The sequence below is a fragment of the Piliocolobus tephrosceles genome, chromosome 16, assembly GCF_002776525.5.
Source record: "Piliocolobus tephrosceles isolate RC106 chromosome 16, ASM277652v3, whole genome shotgun sequence".
NCBI lineage: Eukaryota > Metazoa > Chordata > Mammalia > Primates > Cercopithecidae > Piliocolobus > Piliocolobus tephrosceles.
In genome coordinates, this window is record NC_045449.1 from 33,612,711 (window position 1) to 33,631,694 (window position 18,984).

The 18,984-nt window shown below is 38.1% G+C and overlaps 1 protein-coding gene across 1 annotated transcript in view; it reads right to left on the bottom strand.

Annotated features, from left to right (window-relative positions):
- BRIP1 (BRCA1 interacting protein C-terminal helicase 1) overlaps positions 1-18,984 on the bottom strand; it is a 180,432-nt gene that overhangs the window by 154,451 nt on the left and 6,997 nt on the right. Inside the window, exons 4-6 of the mRNA XM_023204671.2 lie at positions 18,303-18,476; positions 9,802-9,929; positions 7,468-7,587 (exon numbers count right to left, since the gene is read on the bottom strand). Of these exons, the coding sequence (XP_023060439.2) occupies positions 7,468-7,587; positions 9,802-9,929; positions 18,303-18,476 (422 nt within the window). The remainder of the gene's footprint in view (positions 1-7,467; positions 7,588-9,801; positions 9,930-18,302; positions 18,477-18,984) is intronic.

Sequence of the window (18,984 nt, forward strand, 5' to 3'; positions counted from 1 at the left end):
GAAGAATTTACTAAAGTGATAACTAAATGCAATGCATAGTTCTGACTGGATTCTTTTGCTTTTATAAAAGCATTATTAAGACAACTGCTAAAATTTAAACTGTTTCTGAGTATTAGATGGCAACAATGAATCAATTTTTTAACCTCCTGATTCTTTTTTTTTTTTTTTTTGAGAGAGTCTCGCACTGTCACCCAGGCTGGAGTGCTGTGGCCGGATCTCAGCTCACTGCAAGCTCCGCCTCCCAGGTTTACGCCATTCTCCTGCCTCAGCCTCCCGAGTAGCTGGGACTACAGGCGCCGCCACCTCGCTCGGCTAGTTTTTTTTTTTTGTAGTTTTTAGTAGAGACGGGGTTTCACCGTGTTAGCCAGGATGGTCTCGATCTCCTGACCTCATGATCCGCCCGTCTCAGCCTCCCAAAGTGCTGGGATTACAGGCTTGAGCCACCGCGCCCGGCCGTCCTCCTGATTCTTATTGGTTATATTGTGATTATGTATAAGAATGCCTTTGCTTATAAGACATAGACACTAAAGTATTTCAAGGTGAGGGAACATCAGGGCAACAACATACTCTCAAATGGCTCAATAAAAAAAAGATGTTTGTATTGTACTTCCAATTTCTCTATAATGTTGTGACAGTCAAACCTTTAAAAAGCTAAAATAACCAAAAGATAAATTTACTGGGCAGACCGTCAATTAAAGAAGTAGTTTTCAAAGGTAAAGTTATCTTTCCATACCCAGTATCCATGAATGAAAACGTTCTACATGACAATTGTAGATACTATTACCACTGAATAGTATTTGCTATACATATTTATTTCATTAATGTATCTACACATCAAGAAAACTTAGAGGAATGGCTGAATTTTGTCAACTTTCGCTGAAATATTCACCAAGTTCACTCAATATGATAAAGAAGATTTGAAATTTTTGAGCATTAAACATTTCCACAATAGAGAACACTACTATGTTTTCTCCAAGCTCTCAAAAAATTATAATTATTGGACCAGGCACAGTGGCTCACTCCTGTAATCCCAGCACTTTGGGAGGCTGAGGCGGGCGGATCATTTGAGGTCAGGAGTTTGAAACACGCCTGGCCAACAAGGCGAAACCCCGTCTCTACTAAAAATAAAAAGAAATTAGACAGGCATGGTGGCAGGCACCTGTAATCCCAGGTACTCGAGAGGCTGAGGCAGGAGAATTGCTTGAACCCAGGAGGTGGAGGTTGCAGTGAGCCAAGATTGCACCACTACACTCCAGCCTGGGTCTTGACAGAGCAAGACTCCAACTCAAAAAAAAAAAAAAAAAAAAAAAAATGCCATAATTATTGGAGCTGAAGGAAACACTCAAGCAATTAGTCATCCACTCTATCATCCTACCCCTAGGTAAATTTGCAGACAAGGCAAGAGATTCACACTAACTCCACTAACCTCTGGCCTAACTTAATCAAGATTAAAAGAGTATTGAACAGGGGTTGGCAAACTTTTTCTCTAAAAGGTCAGAGATTTTCCTGCTGGCTGAACATGAAAAGAAAGAAAAGAAAAATAAATAAATAGAGGGACAGAGAGTAAATATTTTAGGTTTTGTGAGCCATATGGTCTCTATCACAACTACTCAACTTTACTATTATAACACAAAAGTTCCACAGACAATATGTATAAACAAATGTAAAATGCATTCAAAAAAACTTTATTTATAAAAACAGGCAGCAGGCTGTATTCCGCCCATAGGTCATAGTTTGCCAACCACTGGCATAGGAAAAAAGATTACAACAAAAAAGTATCCAACAAAATAGATCTGCTAAATTTTACTATGACTGTGATATATTAGGTGAAAAATAAAAGCTATACACTATAATCTTAATTTTGTGTGTGGGGAGTATACATGTAATATATGTGTAATATATGTAATATATACTACATAACAAATATATGTAATATATACTACAGTATCAACCCCTTTACAGGGGTTGAGCCCTGTAGAACATCTGATTATAGGAGTGAGCCACTGCACTCAGCCCAATAATTACGATTTTTTTGCGAACTTGTAGAAAACATAGTAGTGTTCTCTATGGTGGAAATGTTTACTACATAACAAATATATATATACTTGTAATATATATACTACATAACATATATACTACTACGTAACAAATATGGCAACATATACTACATAACAAAAATGGCAACAAATTCTACTTATCTTTGTATATAAACCCCTTCAAGGTTACTTTGTAGCTCTTTCCACCAAGATGTGAGCTTTACCACTTGAGTCTGGATTTGGTTATGTGATTTGCTTTTGGTGACTGGAACATTAGCAAACCTGACACAAACAGAGACTCAAAAGGCATTTGCACACTGGGGCTTGTTCTCTTGCTGCTCTTGGAACCCTGAGGCCACCACATACACAAACCAGAATTAGCCTGCTAGATGATGAGACAGACCCACCTCATGGTCCCAGCTGACTACCAGTCAACTCCCTGAAGCAGGGCTGCCTTGCTGACTTAACAGCTGACCTGCAGTTGACCACAGACACATGAGTAGGCCACCTGAGATCAGCAGAAGAAATGCCCAGCTGAGCCCAGCCTAAATTGCTGACCCCCACAACAGCAAGCTAAATAAATGGTTGGTTTGTTACAGCAATAGATAACATTGCATGCGTGTGTGCACGCACGTGTGCGCACTTAAGAATAGACAGCAGGCAAAATATCGGGTTGATACTGAGGAGACAGTTTAATTCAAGATTAATGTTAATAATTTAAGTACACATTTTGGTGGTTCCCAAATTTTCTTAGACGATGCTTTTATATTCAGAAAAAAAGTTATTTAGAAATATAAAATTTAGTTCAATATAAAAGAGTATTTTTCATTATTTCCAGTAAATATTGAGTCTAAAAATATGGACATCTTGACTTGATGTCTTTAAATGGATAGATTTTAAGTTCTAACACAGAGTTTGGAGATAAATAGTTATAGGTACATAGAAAACTAAGCAAAGGACAAGACAACTACTAGCACCAAAAAAAAAAAAAAATACTGGTTTGGGGAAAGAACTGTAATCAGTTTTAAATATTTACAGAATTACAATAATACAAATGCCAAATGCTGGGAGGCTAAAGGGGAGAAGTAATGAGAAAGGAGAAAAGGATAGGAGGAAGACAACAGAAAGTATCTAACACTGAAAACTCAAGAGAAAAGCAAAATATGCATGCTACTTCAGAAACTATCAGAATAAAAAGGAAAAATGATTGAAAATTATTTACTTCAGATAGTAGGAATTGGTGAAGAATAGAATTAGGGCAGGGGTCTACTGCTTTTCTGTTTGAAGCCAAGTGGAATTCTTTGACATATTTTTTCACACATACTGTGAAAAAAAATAAAAATTTAAAGAGGAAAAAAAAAGTCCAGGAACCAATCCAAGTACACATAACAATCCAGTATATGATAACAGCAAAACTTCAAAACAGGAAAAATTATTAAGTGACACGGGGACAACTGATCAACTATTTGGGAAAATATGCAATTAGAGCCTGACTTCATACATGCATGAAAATAAATCCCATAAACAAGAGAGTTAAATGCACAAACAAAACTATAAAAGAACTATTAAAAATATCCTTATAAATTTATAGAAAAGGATCTAGAAAGATCCTCATGAAAGTGTTCATGGTGTTTGCTTCTGGGAAGCAGAAAGGGGGATGGGATTAATATAAAGGAGAACATTTTAATTTTTATTCTCTATCGGTGTTTATAATGTTAAAGGTTTTTCAAAAAATGTTATTACTCTTTTTTTTTTTTGAGACAGGGTTTCGCTCTGTCACCCAAGCTGGAACGCAGTGGCATGATCACAGGTCACTGTAACCTCCACCTCCCAGATCCAAGCAATCCTTCTGCCTCAGCCTCCTGAGTAGCTGGGACCACAGTCATGAGCCACCACACCCAGCTAATTTTGTTTGTTTGTTTTTTGTAGAGACAGGGTCTCGCTATGTTGCCCAGGCTGAACTCAAACTCCTGGGCTCAAGTGATCAGCCTACCTCAGCCTCCCCAAGTGCTGGGATTACAGGCATAAGCCACCATGATTGGCCAAAACAATTTTTAAATCTGCATTAAGTCACCTGTATTTAACAATACTGTCATACCCTCTTAAGTATAAGGATCTGAGTAAAAATTGTGAGCTACAAGAAATAGTGGTCCCAGCACTTTGGGAGTCCGAGACAGGCGGATCACGAGGTCAGGAGATCGAGACCATCCTGGCGAACACGGTGAAAACCCGTCTCTACTAAAAAAAAATACAAAAAACTAGCCGGGCGAGGTGGCGGGCGCCTGTAGTCCCAGCTACTCGGGAGGCTGAGGCAGGAGAATGGCGTGAACCTGGGAGGCGGAGCTTGCAGTGAGCTGAGATCCCGCCACTGCACTCCAGCCCGGGAGACAGAGCGAGACTCCGTCTCAAAAAAAAAAAAAAAAAAAAAAAAAGAAATAGTGGTGAATCATGCATCTACTTAACTATGGTCATTTCTTTCATTCATTTATTCAACAAATAATACGAGTAGTTACTAAGTGCAGGCTCTGTGCCAGATGCTGGTTATCAAAAATTGAAAAAAAGAGACATTGCACTTGTCCTTATAGTCAGTCTGGTAATGAGGCAAACAAAACAGTTAAACCTACAAATAAATAAATAATTATAAATTTCAGTAAGCATTGTAAAGAAAAAAGACAGGGCCTTGAGACACTAAAAGAGGGACGAATCTTGAATAAATTACCTACACGGTAATGCATATAACATGACCTGTAACAGTATAAAAATGAACTGTCATCAAAAAGTCATCTGGCAGAGTTTATTCAGAGACAGAATAGTGAGGTGGTTTAGAGGACCAATTCCAGAGTCAGACTGCCTGGGTTTTAATCCAGCTTCTACTCACCAGGTTTGTGACATGAACAAGTTATTTAAATACTCTGTGCCTCAGTTTCCTCAGGTATAATTGGGAAAAATATTAATACCTTCCTGATAGGGTTGTTATAAAGACTGAGTTAAATTCTTTTATTTTGAAAACTGTCAAACCCAAAGAAAAGTTAAAAGAACATGACAATAAGCATCAACTCACATGAACCTGTATTTGCCAGGTGAATTAATATTTCTAAAGTGCTTAGAAGAGTGTCTGGCATATAACACAGTAAGCATCAGTATCACCATATATATGCAGTTGTGTTAAATAGCTATTTTAAATAAAAGTAAATTAAAAGCATAAATTAAAAGAAAGAAGGGTAGGAAGGAAGAAACAATGGGGTATGGGAGGAAGAAAAAGGAAAAACAAAATAGCCTAAGGATCACCCCAGTGTTAACACTTTGTAAGAAGGTCAACAGCGCACTCTGCTGGACCCAAGTGTCTTCCACACACCAGGCCCAAGTTATGAATTAAAATAATATGCTACTGCTATATTAAATCAAATATAATTACTTTAATTAAAGTATATAAAGAATGTTAGCATTTATTTATGAATAAATAAAAAGCAGGTATAAGCATAAGAATGTATTTGAAGACAACCCTATCTATTGTGAGGGTTTACTAAAAAAATGAACAGAATATAAATAAGTCTAGAGAAAATGATTAGGAATGATAGAACAAAATAATTTCAAAATGTTAACATACTATTCTAAAAAACAATGTTTTTCTTAACTATATTTTGACCATGTGGAGGCAGATGCCTCATTAGATCTTTGACATATGAATTGTCAGATTAAGAAAATGAATCTAAACTGTAAGGAAAGGGATCAAGCAGTGGACACCAGAAAGTTAATCATATAAGAAAAGGTACTGACACTATTTTCCGACTTGAAAAGAAAGTCAGGAGACTAGAAATGATAGAAAAATAAAGAGACAACTGTCTAATTCTCCAATCCACTGGGTGGAAACTAAATTATTTTCATACAAACTAAAAAAATTTGAAGAACCTAAAAAGTTTAATGTCAAATTCAGGGGAAAACAGAAATCATCAAACTAATTTATCATTTAATTTATGGAAGAAGATATGTCAAAAGTAATGCAACTGCAGATTTGAAAAACGTGAGGATTCTAAGACTTACACCTTTGCAGGGATAAGAGAACTAAACTATTAATTTATGAATTCAAATAAATATTTTTATTTAAAAACAATACTGTAGTCCCTAGTATCATATAATAAAAAGCAAGACAGGAAAAGCATCCTTAGAATTTAAAGGTGCTAGAATTCAATTAGATATAAAGTATCTCCTGACCTCGTGATCTGCCCACCTTGGCCTCCCAAAGTGCTGGGATTACAGGCGTGAGCCACCATCCTGGCTAACACGGTGAAACCCCGTCTCTACTAAAAATACAAAATATTAGCCGAACGTGGTGGCAGGCACCTGTAGTCCCAGCTACTCGGGAGGCTGAGGCAGGAGAATGGCGTGAACCTGGGAAGTGGAGCTTTCAGTGAGCCAAGACCCGCCACTGCACTCCAGCCTGGGGGACAGAGCGAGACTCCGTCTCAAAAAAAAAAAAAAAAAAAAAAGATACAAGGTATCATTAAATCCAGTCCCACATTCTTTTTCCTTCCATATAAAGGAACTGGTTTTGACAAAAAAGTTACTTACCCAAGTCTCTCAATTTACTATAAAATATATATATATATATAAAGGTTGGAGCCAAAACCTTGATTTTTGCTAAGGCACCAACAGTTTTACCCATTCTTGGTTTTGTACTACCAGTACAAATGTCAAGACAATCCAAAAGGCAATAACATTTTTCCTTTTTTTTTTTTTTTTGAGACGGGGTCTCACTCTGTCATCCAGGCTGGAGTGCAGTGGTGCAATCTTGGCTCAGTGCAACCTTTGCCTCCTGGGCTCAAGCCATCCTTCCACCTGAGCCTCCCCAGTAGCTGGGACTACAAGTGCACACCCCAACACCCAACTAATTTTTGTATTTTTTATAGAATCAGGGTTTCGCCATGTTGCCCAGGTTGGTCTCAAACTCGTGAACTCAAGTGATCCACCCACCTTGGCCTCCCGAAGTGCTGGGATTACAGGCGTGAGCCACCACGCCTGGCCTACAACATCTTAATGTTATTACAAAAATAATTTTCGCCTCACAGACCACCCCCCCAAAAAATTTCAATATCTGGAACTCCCTGGACTCCTCCTTGAGAACTGTTGCCCTAAGGATCCTGAAAGAACTTTAAGGAGTTGGAGAGTTTACAAACATTAAAATACAGAACAGAAAAAATGACTTTCAGATCTCTCTCTAGTCCAATTCTCTTATTTTATAAATGAGGAACTGAGGCATAGATGAATAGACTTTGCCATCCCACACATTAGTAACAGATGTGACAGCATTGAGGACTTCTGAGTTGGTTTCTACTGTCTTTTGTATTACACTCTTCTTCCTCTTTTGTCAAAAATTGATTAAAAAATTCCATATGTTCCTTCTTTAAAACTAAACAATGGCATTAATACATACTTTCCGTGGAGAAAAGGAGTTTATCTTTCCCGATGGGGAGTTGAGTTTTACAGTCTTTCCTGAATCAACTTTTGCATCCAAATTGTGTACTTCCGTTCCAAAGCAATGACGTTTTCTAATCTGTAAACACAGAACCAAAATGAAGTTTAAGGTAAACTAGAAGTTTAACTGGCTAGTTGTTCTCAAAGGCCAAAACAGCTCTATGTATTTTTTTTCTGCATCCAAAAATAGACTATTTCTAACCAGCAATAATAAAACAAATTTTAAAAATGCAAATAAGCACCTAATTACAACACTTAAATGAAATAGAACATAGTAACGACTCATGAATCTTAGCCAAACTATCTTTAATTAGTGATGTATCAAAATTAGAGTATTGTAAAATGAACTTCTCATAAAATAGTCCCATCATATGGACATCAAATATAGTATTATTGCAAAGTCCAATCACATATCTAATTGGAAAATAAATCAAAATTTAAGCATAATTCTACACTGAAAAGAACTCAGAATAAAACTTTTAATGTAAATAGTCATGATTTCCTACAGGATGGAATAAATTACTCGATTACTATTATTACTGTTACTTCCTAGATATTTGATAAACCAAGTTGTCTTTGACTAAAATTCTTTTATAAATATCACTGTTTTCTTTCCAAACTGTATCCATGCTTTTTCCTACTTGTGAAAGATCTATTCACTAACGTTATAATTGGGGAGAAAAGCATTTCTATTGGTAATCTCATTCCTGCCAAAAATGAAATGAGAACCAATGAAGTGAGGGAATAAATGTTTTATGTTGAGCCCTACCTGAGGACATGCAACTCTACGCACACATTTTGTCAGGGGGAAATCTCTATAGGTTCACACCTCATTTGCCATTGGTACTTTGATAAAAATAAACTAGTTCATTCTATTTCTAAAAACAAGGCTGAATTATAGAAATTTATAAAGATTGTGAGTTGAACAGTTAAACTACGTAAGAATGCAAGAACCTCGAGTATACTCAATTAAAAGTACCCAGTTACTTACCTACAAATAACATCCTAATTAATAATTTTTTTTAATTTTATGTTTTTATTTATTTATTTTTTAGAGACAGGGTCTTGCTCTGTCACCGAGGTTGAAGCATAATTGCATGATCTTAGCTCACGACAGCCTTGAACTCCTAGGCTTGAGCAATCCTCCTACCTCAGCCTCCCAAGTAGCTGGGACTACAGGCTCATGCCACCACACCCGGCTCTTTTTTTATTTTTATTTTTGTGTGGAGAAGGGAGTCTTGCTATGTCACCCAGGCTATTCTCAAACTGCTGGACTCAAGAGATCCTCCCACCTCAGCCTCCCAAAGTGCTGGGATTACAGTCGTGAGCCACTGCATTCAGCCTAATAATTGTCTTTTTTATTTGTAACTAAATCTATTAAAATCCTAGCCTTCCTATCTCACTGCCATGAATTCTGAGAAAATACTGTGTTCATCTACATCCAAATTTCATTTCAAATATCTGGTAATTTGGCCGGGCGTGGTGGCTCGCGTCTGTAATCCCAGCACTTTGGGAGGCCGAGGTGGGTGGATCACGAGGTCAGGAGTTTGAGACCAGCCTGACCAACATGGTAAAAACCCATTTCTACTAAAAATACAAAAATTAGCTGGGCCTGGTGGTGCGCGCCTGTAATCCCAGCTACTCGGAAGGCTGAGGCAGGAGAATTGCTTGAATCCAGGAGGTGGAGTTGCGGTGAGCCGAGATTGGGCCACTGCACTCCATTCTAAGCAACACAGTGAGACTCCGTCTCAAAAAAATAATAATAATTATTATTATAATTATATATATGGTAATTCAAGCCTTTTAGTAATTTTTATAAATAAATGTGCATATTTTATCATGTATCAATCTTAAAATTTCAGTAAGAATACATCTTGCCATTACATTAAAACTATCAATTCCAAAACATCCATAACATTAATAATCATACCAAAGGTATTTTAGCCAAAAGAAAATGCTATTTTAAGATAAAAACAATAGAGGAGTTAAAAAGTGCAAAGTAGTATATCACTAAGATATGCCTTAAGTAAATATTTTGCTATCAAATTCCTCATATATAAGAAACACCATGCAGTTTCACTTGAATGACATGTTACTGTGAATAATCTGCTATAATAACAAACTCCTTTGTAACAAGTAACTCTACAAAATGAAATTACAACAAATTACCATTTAATTTATGGCTGTCACATGACCCAACTAATCTCTACAAGTGTATTAAAAACTTGATACTTGACTACCATGTTCAGCTGTAACTAACTGGATTATTTCACTGCCAATAAACTCTGTTTACCTGCTGTGTAGTTTCTAAGGGTCGAATTCTTTTCTTCTCTACTTGAAAATCATCATTTTCATCTCTGTATATGGATGCCTGCTTCTTAGCAGATAACTTTGCAGCCAGAGTGGTTTTTTCAGGGGAGTCTTATATAAGAAGTAATAAAAAAAAAATAGCATAAGTAACTTACATGTAGGCAGTTTTTCTAGAAGAAAACTGGAACCAGGATGTAAGGTTTATTTCTAGAAATTTCATACCATAATCTAAAACATGAAACTTAAACGTGTTTAAAAAGCACTTCTCTACCATTCAGTTTACTTTATCAAAGATCTTGAGAAACATGCTTTCAATAGGAAAAGTCCAATTTGATTTTTTAAATAGCTTTATGTACTTGTAGACTACTCCCAATAACATGATTTAACATGTATAACTGCAAGGATCTCTGAAGAAAATAATTTCATGTCTGTATAAATCTTTCTTTACAGTATCAACATATCTTTCCTATTAAGTTTCTCCACGTTCTTTAGACCAAAAACATTGATTATAGAATCAAGCTCATATAATCTGTCTTTTAATCTCATAATCCTGAAAGCTCCTTCTCAAGGTCATCAAGGACCTCTTAATCACCAAATAACATTAATTATCCCAATCTTACAAATGTGAACACTAGGTTTTTAAAAGTCCAGTAGTTTGCCCAGTATCATATGGTTATTAAATGGTAGAGCTTGGATGTGACTGAATCCTGCTGTGTGACTCCAACATCCATATATGTAACCTCTTAGGCATACAGTCAAACACTGTCTTCTTGGAACATAGCAAACACATTTTCTTCTTCCTTAATGTCTGTAACACTGTTCTTAACTATTCTCATACATTAGTTTCTCCCTTTTCCTAAGTATAAATATTCTTAAAGGTAACCTCCTTTCTCTTTGCTTCTCTCTAAACATTCTCTCTACTCCCATGGCTTGAACTAATTTAACAATCTTTTTTTTTTTTTTTTTTTTTTGAGATGGAGTTTCCCTCTTGTTGCCCAGGCTGAAGTGCAATGGTATGATCTCAGCTCACCACAATCTCCACCTCCCGGATTCAAGCGATTCTCCTGCCTCAGCCTCCTGAGTAGCTGGGATTATAGGCACGTGCCACCACACCCAGCTAATTTTGTATTTTTAGTAGAGACGGGGTTTCTCCATGTTGGTCAGGCTAGTCTCGAACACCTGACCTCTGGCGATCCACCCACCTCAGCCTCCCAAAGTGTTGGGATTACAGGCGTTAGCCACCGTACCTGGCCAACAATCATTTATTACATTGAGTCTATCCCATGGCCAGACACCACGGAAAAAACAGTGAAAAAGAGAATCCTTGGCCCTAAAGGATTTACAGCAGAGAAAGACCTACATGAGCAGGTCCAATACTGTTTTCAAAAAACAAGTTTGAGGCTGGCCCCACTGGCTCACGCCTTTAATCCCAGCACTTTGGAAGGCCGAGGCGAGAGGATCACTTGAGCCCAGGAGTGATCTGCCTGGGCAACATGGCGAAATCCCATCTCTATTAAAAATACGAAAATTAGCTGTGCAAGGTGGTGCAGACCTATAATCCCAGCTCCTCAGGAGGTTGAGGCATGAGAATCCCTTGAATCTGGGAGGCAGAGGTTGCAATGAGCTGAGATCACGCCACGGCACCCCAGCCTGTGTGACAGAACAAGACTCTGTCTCCAAAAAAAAAAAAAAGAAAGCTTGAGATTACATAAACTCGGAAATGAAACTATGCCACACAGCACTGATCTTCAAGCTTTTTCTAAAGTGTAGGACTATTTTCTTTTTAAAGAAATGTTGCAGCTGGGCACAGTGGCTCACACCTGTAATCCCAGCACTTTGGGAGGCCGAGGCAGGTGGATCACCTGAGGCCAGGAGTTTGAGACCAGCCTGGCCAACCTGGTGAAACCCCGTCTCTGCTAAAAATACAAAAATTAGCTGGACATGGTGGCGCACGCCTGTAATCCCAGCTACTTGGGAGGCTGAGGCAGGAGAATCACTTGAATCTGGGAGGCAGAGGCTGCAGTGAGCCAAAATCGTGCCACTGCACTCCAGCCTAGGTGACAGAAAGAGACTCCATCTCAAAAAAGAAAAAAAAAAAAGAAATGTTGCTTAAAATTTCCAAAATAGGGATGAAAGACCTAGAACTTCCCTGATCCACTTTCCCCCTTCCCTTACAAGTCATGTTTCTTTCTTTATAAGGTTCTTAGAAACAGTTTGAAAACCACTATACTCTAAAAATCCTAATAGTTTTGCCTTTCAGAAGTAAGTCTTTAATGTACCTAGAATGGATTTTTGTATATGGTATAAAGTAGGGCTCCAATTTCAATTTTTTCCATATGGACATCTAATAGGCCCAGCACCACCCCCAAGTTGTTCCTTTCCCCTACAAGCTATAGGGGCACTTCTATAAAAATATCAAGTTTCTGGATACATGTGGGACTGAATTAGGGTTCTCTATATTTATATTTATATGGATCTATCACTGTGCTAACCTCAGGCTATCTTAATTACTCTATATTTACATACAATAAATCAGTATATTTGGCAGATCAAATATCTCGCTTTGACCTGCTTTTTCAAAACTGTCCTGGCTATCTTTAGTCCTTTGCATTTCCATATATATTTTAGGTAGGACAGGTAATTTTGAGCTCCGCGTGTCCAGGCAACCAATAACATAACCACAAAATAAACCTAGATCAGTGATTCTTAACCGGGCCAATTTTAACACCACCACTTCTCATCCCAAACATACCAGGCAATGTCTGGAGACATTTTTGGTTGTCACAAAGAGTGGAGGTGGAAACACTACTAGCATCCAGTGCATAAAGGCCAGGGGTATTGCTAAACATCTCACAAAGGAGAGCTCCTACAACAAAGAGTTATCCCACTCAAAATGTTAATAGTGCCACTGTGGAGAAACGCTGTCCCAAATAAATAAGGGGCAAACTGACATGAGCCCATCAAGAGGGTAGGGAACGCCCACCCAAAATGATCATTTAGTTTTAAAAACTGAACTGCCATGTGCCAAATAAGGGTAACCCCAATTCATAAAAATAAAAATCATATTATCATCACATACAAAAAGGCTTATCTTCCTGGTCTTTATAGCAAGGGAGTTTGGAGGAAGTTCATCAAAGGGGTAAAATCTTTAAGATACAAAGTTAAAAAGAAAGAAGATATCTCCCAGTTATGTTTTTTAAAATCTTTTTTTTTTTTTTTTTTGAGACGGAGTCTTGCTCTGTCGCCCAGGCTGGAGTGCAGTGGCTGGATCTCAGCTCACTGCAAGCTCCGCCTCCCGGGTTCACGCCATTCTCCTGCCTCAGCCTCCCGAGTAGCTGGGACCACAGGCGCCGGCCACCTCGCCCGGCTAATTTTTTGTATTTTTAGTAGAGACGGGGTTTCACCGTGTTAGTCAGGATGGTCTCGATCTCCTGACCTCGTGATCCGCCCGTCTCGGCCTCCCAAAGTGCTGGGATTACAGGCTTGAGCCACCGCGCCCGGCCTGTTTTTTAAAATCTTTAAGAAACCTAAGAAATGCCCAATAGAAAAATGGAGGCTGGGCACGGTGGCTCACGCCTGTAATCCAAGCACTTTGGGAGGCTGAGGCGAACGATCATTTGAGGTCAGGAGTTTGAGATCAGCCTGGCCAACATGGTGAAACTCCATTTCTACTAAAAATACAAAAATTAGCTGGGCATGGTGGCGGGTGCCTGTAATCCCAGCTACTCAGGAGGCTGAGGCAGGAGAATTGCCTGAGCCTGGGAGGTGGTGGGTGCAGTGAGCTGAGATCGCACTACCGCACTCCAGCCTGAGTGACAGAGTGAGACTCCACTTCAAATAAAAAAGAAAAGAAAAAGTGCAAACAACTTGATTAGGCAATTCACTAAAGAGGGTATCCAAACGACCAATAAACATATGAAGTCACCAGAGAAATACTAACTAAAACCCAATGAGAATACCACACATACACAAGAATGACTAACACTTTTTTTTAAACTATAAATATCCAGTACTAACAAAAATGGTGAATAACTTTCATATACTGCTGCAGGGGTTGGAGGGATCTGAGCAGGGACGCATAAATTGGTTCAACCACTTTAGAAAATGTTGTCAGTATCTACTATAGATATGTATATACTATGTATACATATGTAAACATATGTATATACTATGACCAGGAATGTGTCTATAGACAATACTTACCTATTTGCACTCCTTTGAACAAGAATGTTCATAACAGCACTATTAAACAATACTGAAAACAACCCAATGCCTAACAACTGTAGAACAGATTAATAAACTGTGGTAGATTCATACAAGGAAATAATACACAAAAACAAGAAGTAATATTATATGCAACAGCATGAATGAATCTCACACAAATAAAACATTAAGCAAAAGACAGACACAAGAGTACATATATAATTCTATTTCTTTTTTTTTTGAGACGGAGTTTCACTCTATTTCTATAAAAGGGCAAAACTCATCAATGGTCACAGGAGGACAAGAATTACCTATGGAAAGAAGAGACAGTGACTGAAAAAGAAGATGAAAAGGGCCTCTGGGGTGTTGGTAATGCCTTTTTTTTTTTAATCTATGTAGTAGTTATGACAGTGAAAATTCATCAAGCTATATACTTAGGATTTGCATTTTTCTATATTTAGGTTACAGATTAAAGGATTTACTTACAAATATAAAGAGGGTATCAGAATACAACCTTGATTTTTCCCATTTAGACTATTCTAAATAACACTGACTCACAGTAATGTCAAAATCAAGTTGTGTACATATGGATAACTCATTTTTGATAAAGACACAAAGGCAATGTGGTGGATAAAGGATAGCCTTTTCAATATATGGTGCTGAACAACTGGATAGCCACATGCAAAAAAATGAACTTGAATCCATACCTTGCACCATATACACACATTAACTCAAAATGGATCTTAGACCTAAATGTAAAACCTAAAATTTTATCTGATCAAAGGCTTGTATTCAAAATGTTTAAAGAAGTTTAAATAAGAAAACTATCGCCGGGCACGGTGGCTCACACCTGTAATCCCAGCACTCTGGGAGGCCGAGGCGGGCGGATCACGAGGTCAGGAGATCGAGACCATCCTGGCTAACACAGTGAAACCCTGTCTCTACTAAAAAATACAAAAAAGTAGTTTGGCGTGGTGGCGGGCGCCTGTAGTCCCAGCTAATCGGGAGGCTGAGGCAGAAGAATGGCGTGAACCCAGGAGGCGGAGCTTGCAGTGAGCCGAGATCGCCCCACCGCACTCCAGCCTGGGCAACAGAGCGAGACTCCGTCACAAAAAAAAAAAAAAAGAAAGAAAGAAAACTAATAAAACATAGGCAATTATTTGAACACACATATCATCAAACAAGATACACAGATAGCTAATAAGAACATGAAAATATGAGAAATAAAAATTAAAACCACAATAAGATACCACTCCATGCCTAATAGGGTAGCTAAAATTAGGGCCAGGTGTGATGGCTCATGTTTATAATCCCAGTGCTTTGGGCGGCTGAAGAAGACAGATCACTTGAGCATAGGAGTTCAAGACAAGCCCGGGGAACATGGTAAAACCAACAAAAACTACAAAAATTAGCCAGGTGTGGTGATGCATGCCTGTAGTCCCAGCTACTCGGGAGTCTGAAGTGTGAGGATCACTTGACCCTGGGAGGCACAGGTTGCAATGAGCCAAAAGAGCCAAGATCACAGTACTGCACCCAGCCTGGGCAACAGTGAAACTCTATCTCCAAAAGAAAAAAAGAATGGCTAAAATTAAAAGGACTGACCATACCAAGTGTACACAAGGACGTGAAAAAACTGGAACTCTCATAACTGCTGATGGGAATGTAAAATGGTATGACCACTTCATGAAACAGTTTGGAAATTTCTTAAAAAGTTGGCCAGGCATGGTGGCTTATGCCTGTAATCCCAACACTTTGTGAGGCCCAGATGGGTGGATCACTTGAGGTCAGGAGTTTGAGACCAGCCTGACCAACATGGTGAAACCCTATCTCTACTAAAAATACAAAAATTAGCCAGGCGTGGTGGCACATTCCTGTAATCCCAGCTACTTGGGAGGCTGAGGCAGGAGAATCGCTTGAACCCAAGAGGCAGAGGTTGTAGTGAGTTGAGAAAAAGTTAAACATACATACCTACAAAGCAATCTGGTCATTCTGCTCCTAGTATTCACCCAAGAGAAATGAAACATACATCCATACAAAGATGTAGACACAAATGTTCATAGTATCTGTCTTTGTAATAGCCCAGAACTAGCAATAACCCAAATATATGTAAACAGCTAATTAGATAACCAATTTGTGGTATATCCATGCACTCTTAATCAGAAATAAAAAAAAACAATTAATATATTAATATATGCAACAACATGGAGGAATCTCAAAATAATTGTCATAAGTGAAAGAAGCCAGACAAAATAAGTACACATCTTGTGTGAATCCATTTATATAAACTAAAGAAAATGCAAACTAATCTATAGTAACAAAAAGCAGATAGGTGGTTGGATAGGGAGGTTACTCATGGAGGGGTGGGAAGGAGGGATAACAAAGGTCCTGAGAAAACTTTTGGGGAAAGTGAGCATGTTTAAAAAACTTTGGAGAAAGTGAATACAGGGTTGGTGCGTATGTTCACTATCTTGATTCTGGTGAAAGTTTCATGGAGGTACATATGTCAAAATGTATCAAAGTGTACCATTTAGGCTGGGCCTGGAGGCTCATACCTATAATCCCAGCACTTTGGGAGGCCGAGGCAGGTGGGTCACTTGAGGTCAGGAGTTCAAGACCAGCCTGGCCAACATGATAAAACCCTGTCCCTACTAAAAATACAAAAAATTAGCTGGGCGTGGTGGCAGGCGCCTGTAATCCCAATTACTTGGGAGGCTGAGGCAGGAGAATTGCTCGAACCCAGGAGGTGAAGGTTGCAGTGAGCCGAGGTCACACCACTGTGCTCCAGCCCGGGCAACAGAGCAAGATTCTGTCTCAAAAAAAAAGTGTACCATTTAAATATACGCAATTTGTTATGTCAAGTAAACCTCAATAAAGCTGTTTTTAAAATGTTGTATATAAATATTATACACGAGAATTCCTATAATTAGCTGAAAATTAATCCCAGTCATTCCTAACAACAAATATTTATCTAGCACCTACCATATGCCAGGTACCCTGCTAGAGTTCTAGGGATACAATGGTAAGCAAATTGACAATATTCCAAACCTCATGAAATATATAGTCTGCCAAGGAAGCAGAGATTAATAAAAGATTTAGATAGACACATATAATACAAACTGTAACAAGTGCTATAAAGGAAAGGTACACAATGAGAAGACAGACTATAATAGGGAAATCAAATCTACTCTGACAGAAAAATCAGTGATGGATACCCCAAGAAAGTCACATGTAAACTGAGGAAGAAAAGGATAAGTTGAAGATGGAACTTTGCTCAGAAAAGACAGTAATAGAAGCAAAGGCTCTGAGGAAAGAGAAAGCATAAATCTTTGAAGGAAAGGAAAGAAATCCAAAAGGCCAAAATCAAAACAATGTAGACAACACTATTGGTCACCTATTTAACAACTATTCCACTCCTCTTTCCTCATTCCCACCGGAAGTTCAATTATCTACCGTCCTTTGTATGGTTATGTGCTTTAGAGGAAGGTGACTCCATCCTTGATTTTAGGAAATGGATACTGTTTGTTTTGACTTAAGTCAATCATGGCAACCTGTGTCTCCCTGCCAGTGACTAGTAAAGGAATAGCATGAGTAAAAGCAGAAAAAAAGGGTTATTGGATGCTCTAAACAAGAAATGGTAGTTTGGACTATGGAAGTACCAATGGATATGGAGATGTGCATGAAGAAATAAGAAAGGGCAAAGTTTCCACTTTCTTTCCCTAGTTTCTTAGGTAGGTAATAGTCTATCCTTTCTATATAGTCAAAAGCAGGAGAAATATTTTTTAAATTTATTATTAATACTTTTATGTTACTCTTAATATATTTCTCTAAAATTAGTAAAAATTATTTAAAGATCACACATAAACATACCTGATTTTCATGTAGGATACTGGTCTCAGAATGCCAGGCAAACTTATCAAGAATGGATCAATGAGGCTAATTAGATTTGTCTTAGGATACAAACATTGTTTTATAGAATTCTAACATACAATTAACAATACTGGCTACAAATAACATCAATTTTGGAAAATCATTTATTTTGCATTGCCTTCGTTAAAAAATTATTTAGGCCAACAAAATGTCTCAATAAATTAAAAGTCAAACCAAGAATTTAAAAACATCTAAGGATTTTTGACCACTCTATGTTATTTTAAAATAATTCCAGAGAAACTAGAGATATATAATCAGTTATACTAACCAAACTTATATAAATTAGGGCTTATAACAGTAATAATTAAGACTGTTATTACAGATATCAACTGACCCAGACAAAATATAAATTACCTTGACAAGTTAATGAAGTACTATTTCTTTCAGAAGGTGGTGTGCTTGGATAGTTGAAATGACGTGAAGTTCCTTGGTTCATGTCATTGTTTGTAAAATCTTTTGAATGGCATGTACAACAACATGACAATGGTACTTCAGTTTTTTCACTTACGCCCTCATCTGCTGGCTTCTCTAAAAATGAAAGAACCTCTATTTATAATATATCTAATTAAATAAACATTAATCATTATCTGCAACTAGGGTAAGTAACCAGCCCAGTTCACCCAGGATTGGGAGATTTTCTAAGATACAGGATTTTTAGGGCTAACACTAGGAAGGTACGTGGCAAACCTGGACAAGCTGGTCACTTTATCTGCAGCATCAAATTAGGACAAGAGAGAAATATGCCAAAAACGTTTGGTCGGACACAGTGGCTCATGCCTGTTATGCTAGCAGTTTGGGAGGCTGAGGCGGACACATCAATTGAGGTCAGGAGTTCGAGACCAGTCTGGTCAGTATGGTAAAACCCTGTCTCTACTAAAAACACAAAAATTAGCCAGGCGTGGTGGTGCACGCCTGTAATACTACCTACTCAGGAGGCTGAGGCAGGAGAATCGCTTGCACCCAGGAGGCGGAGGTAGCAATGAGCTGAGATTGCGCCACTACACTCCGCACAGGCAACAGAGCTAGACTCTGTTTC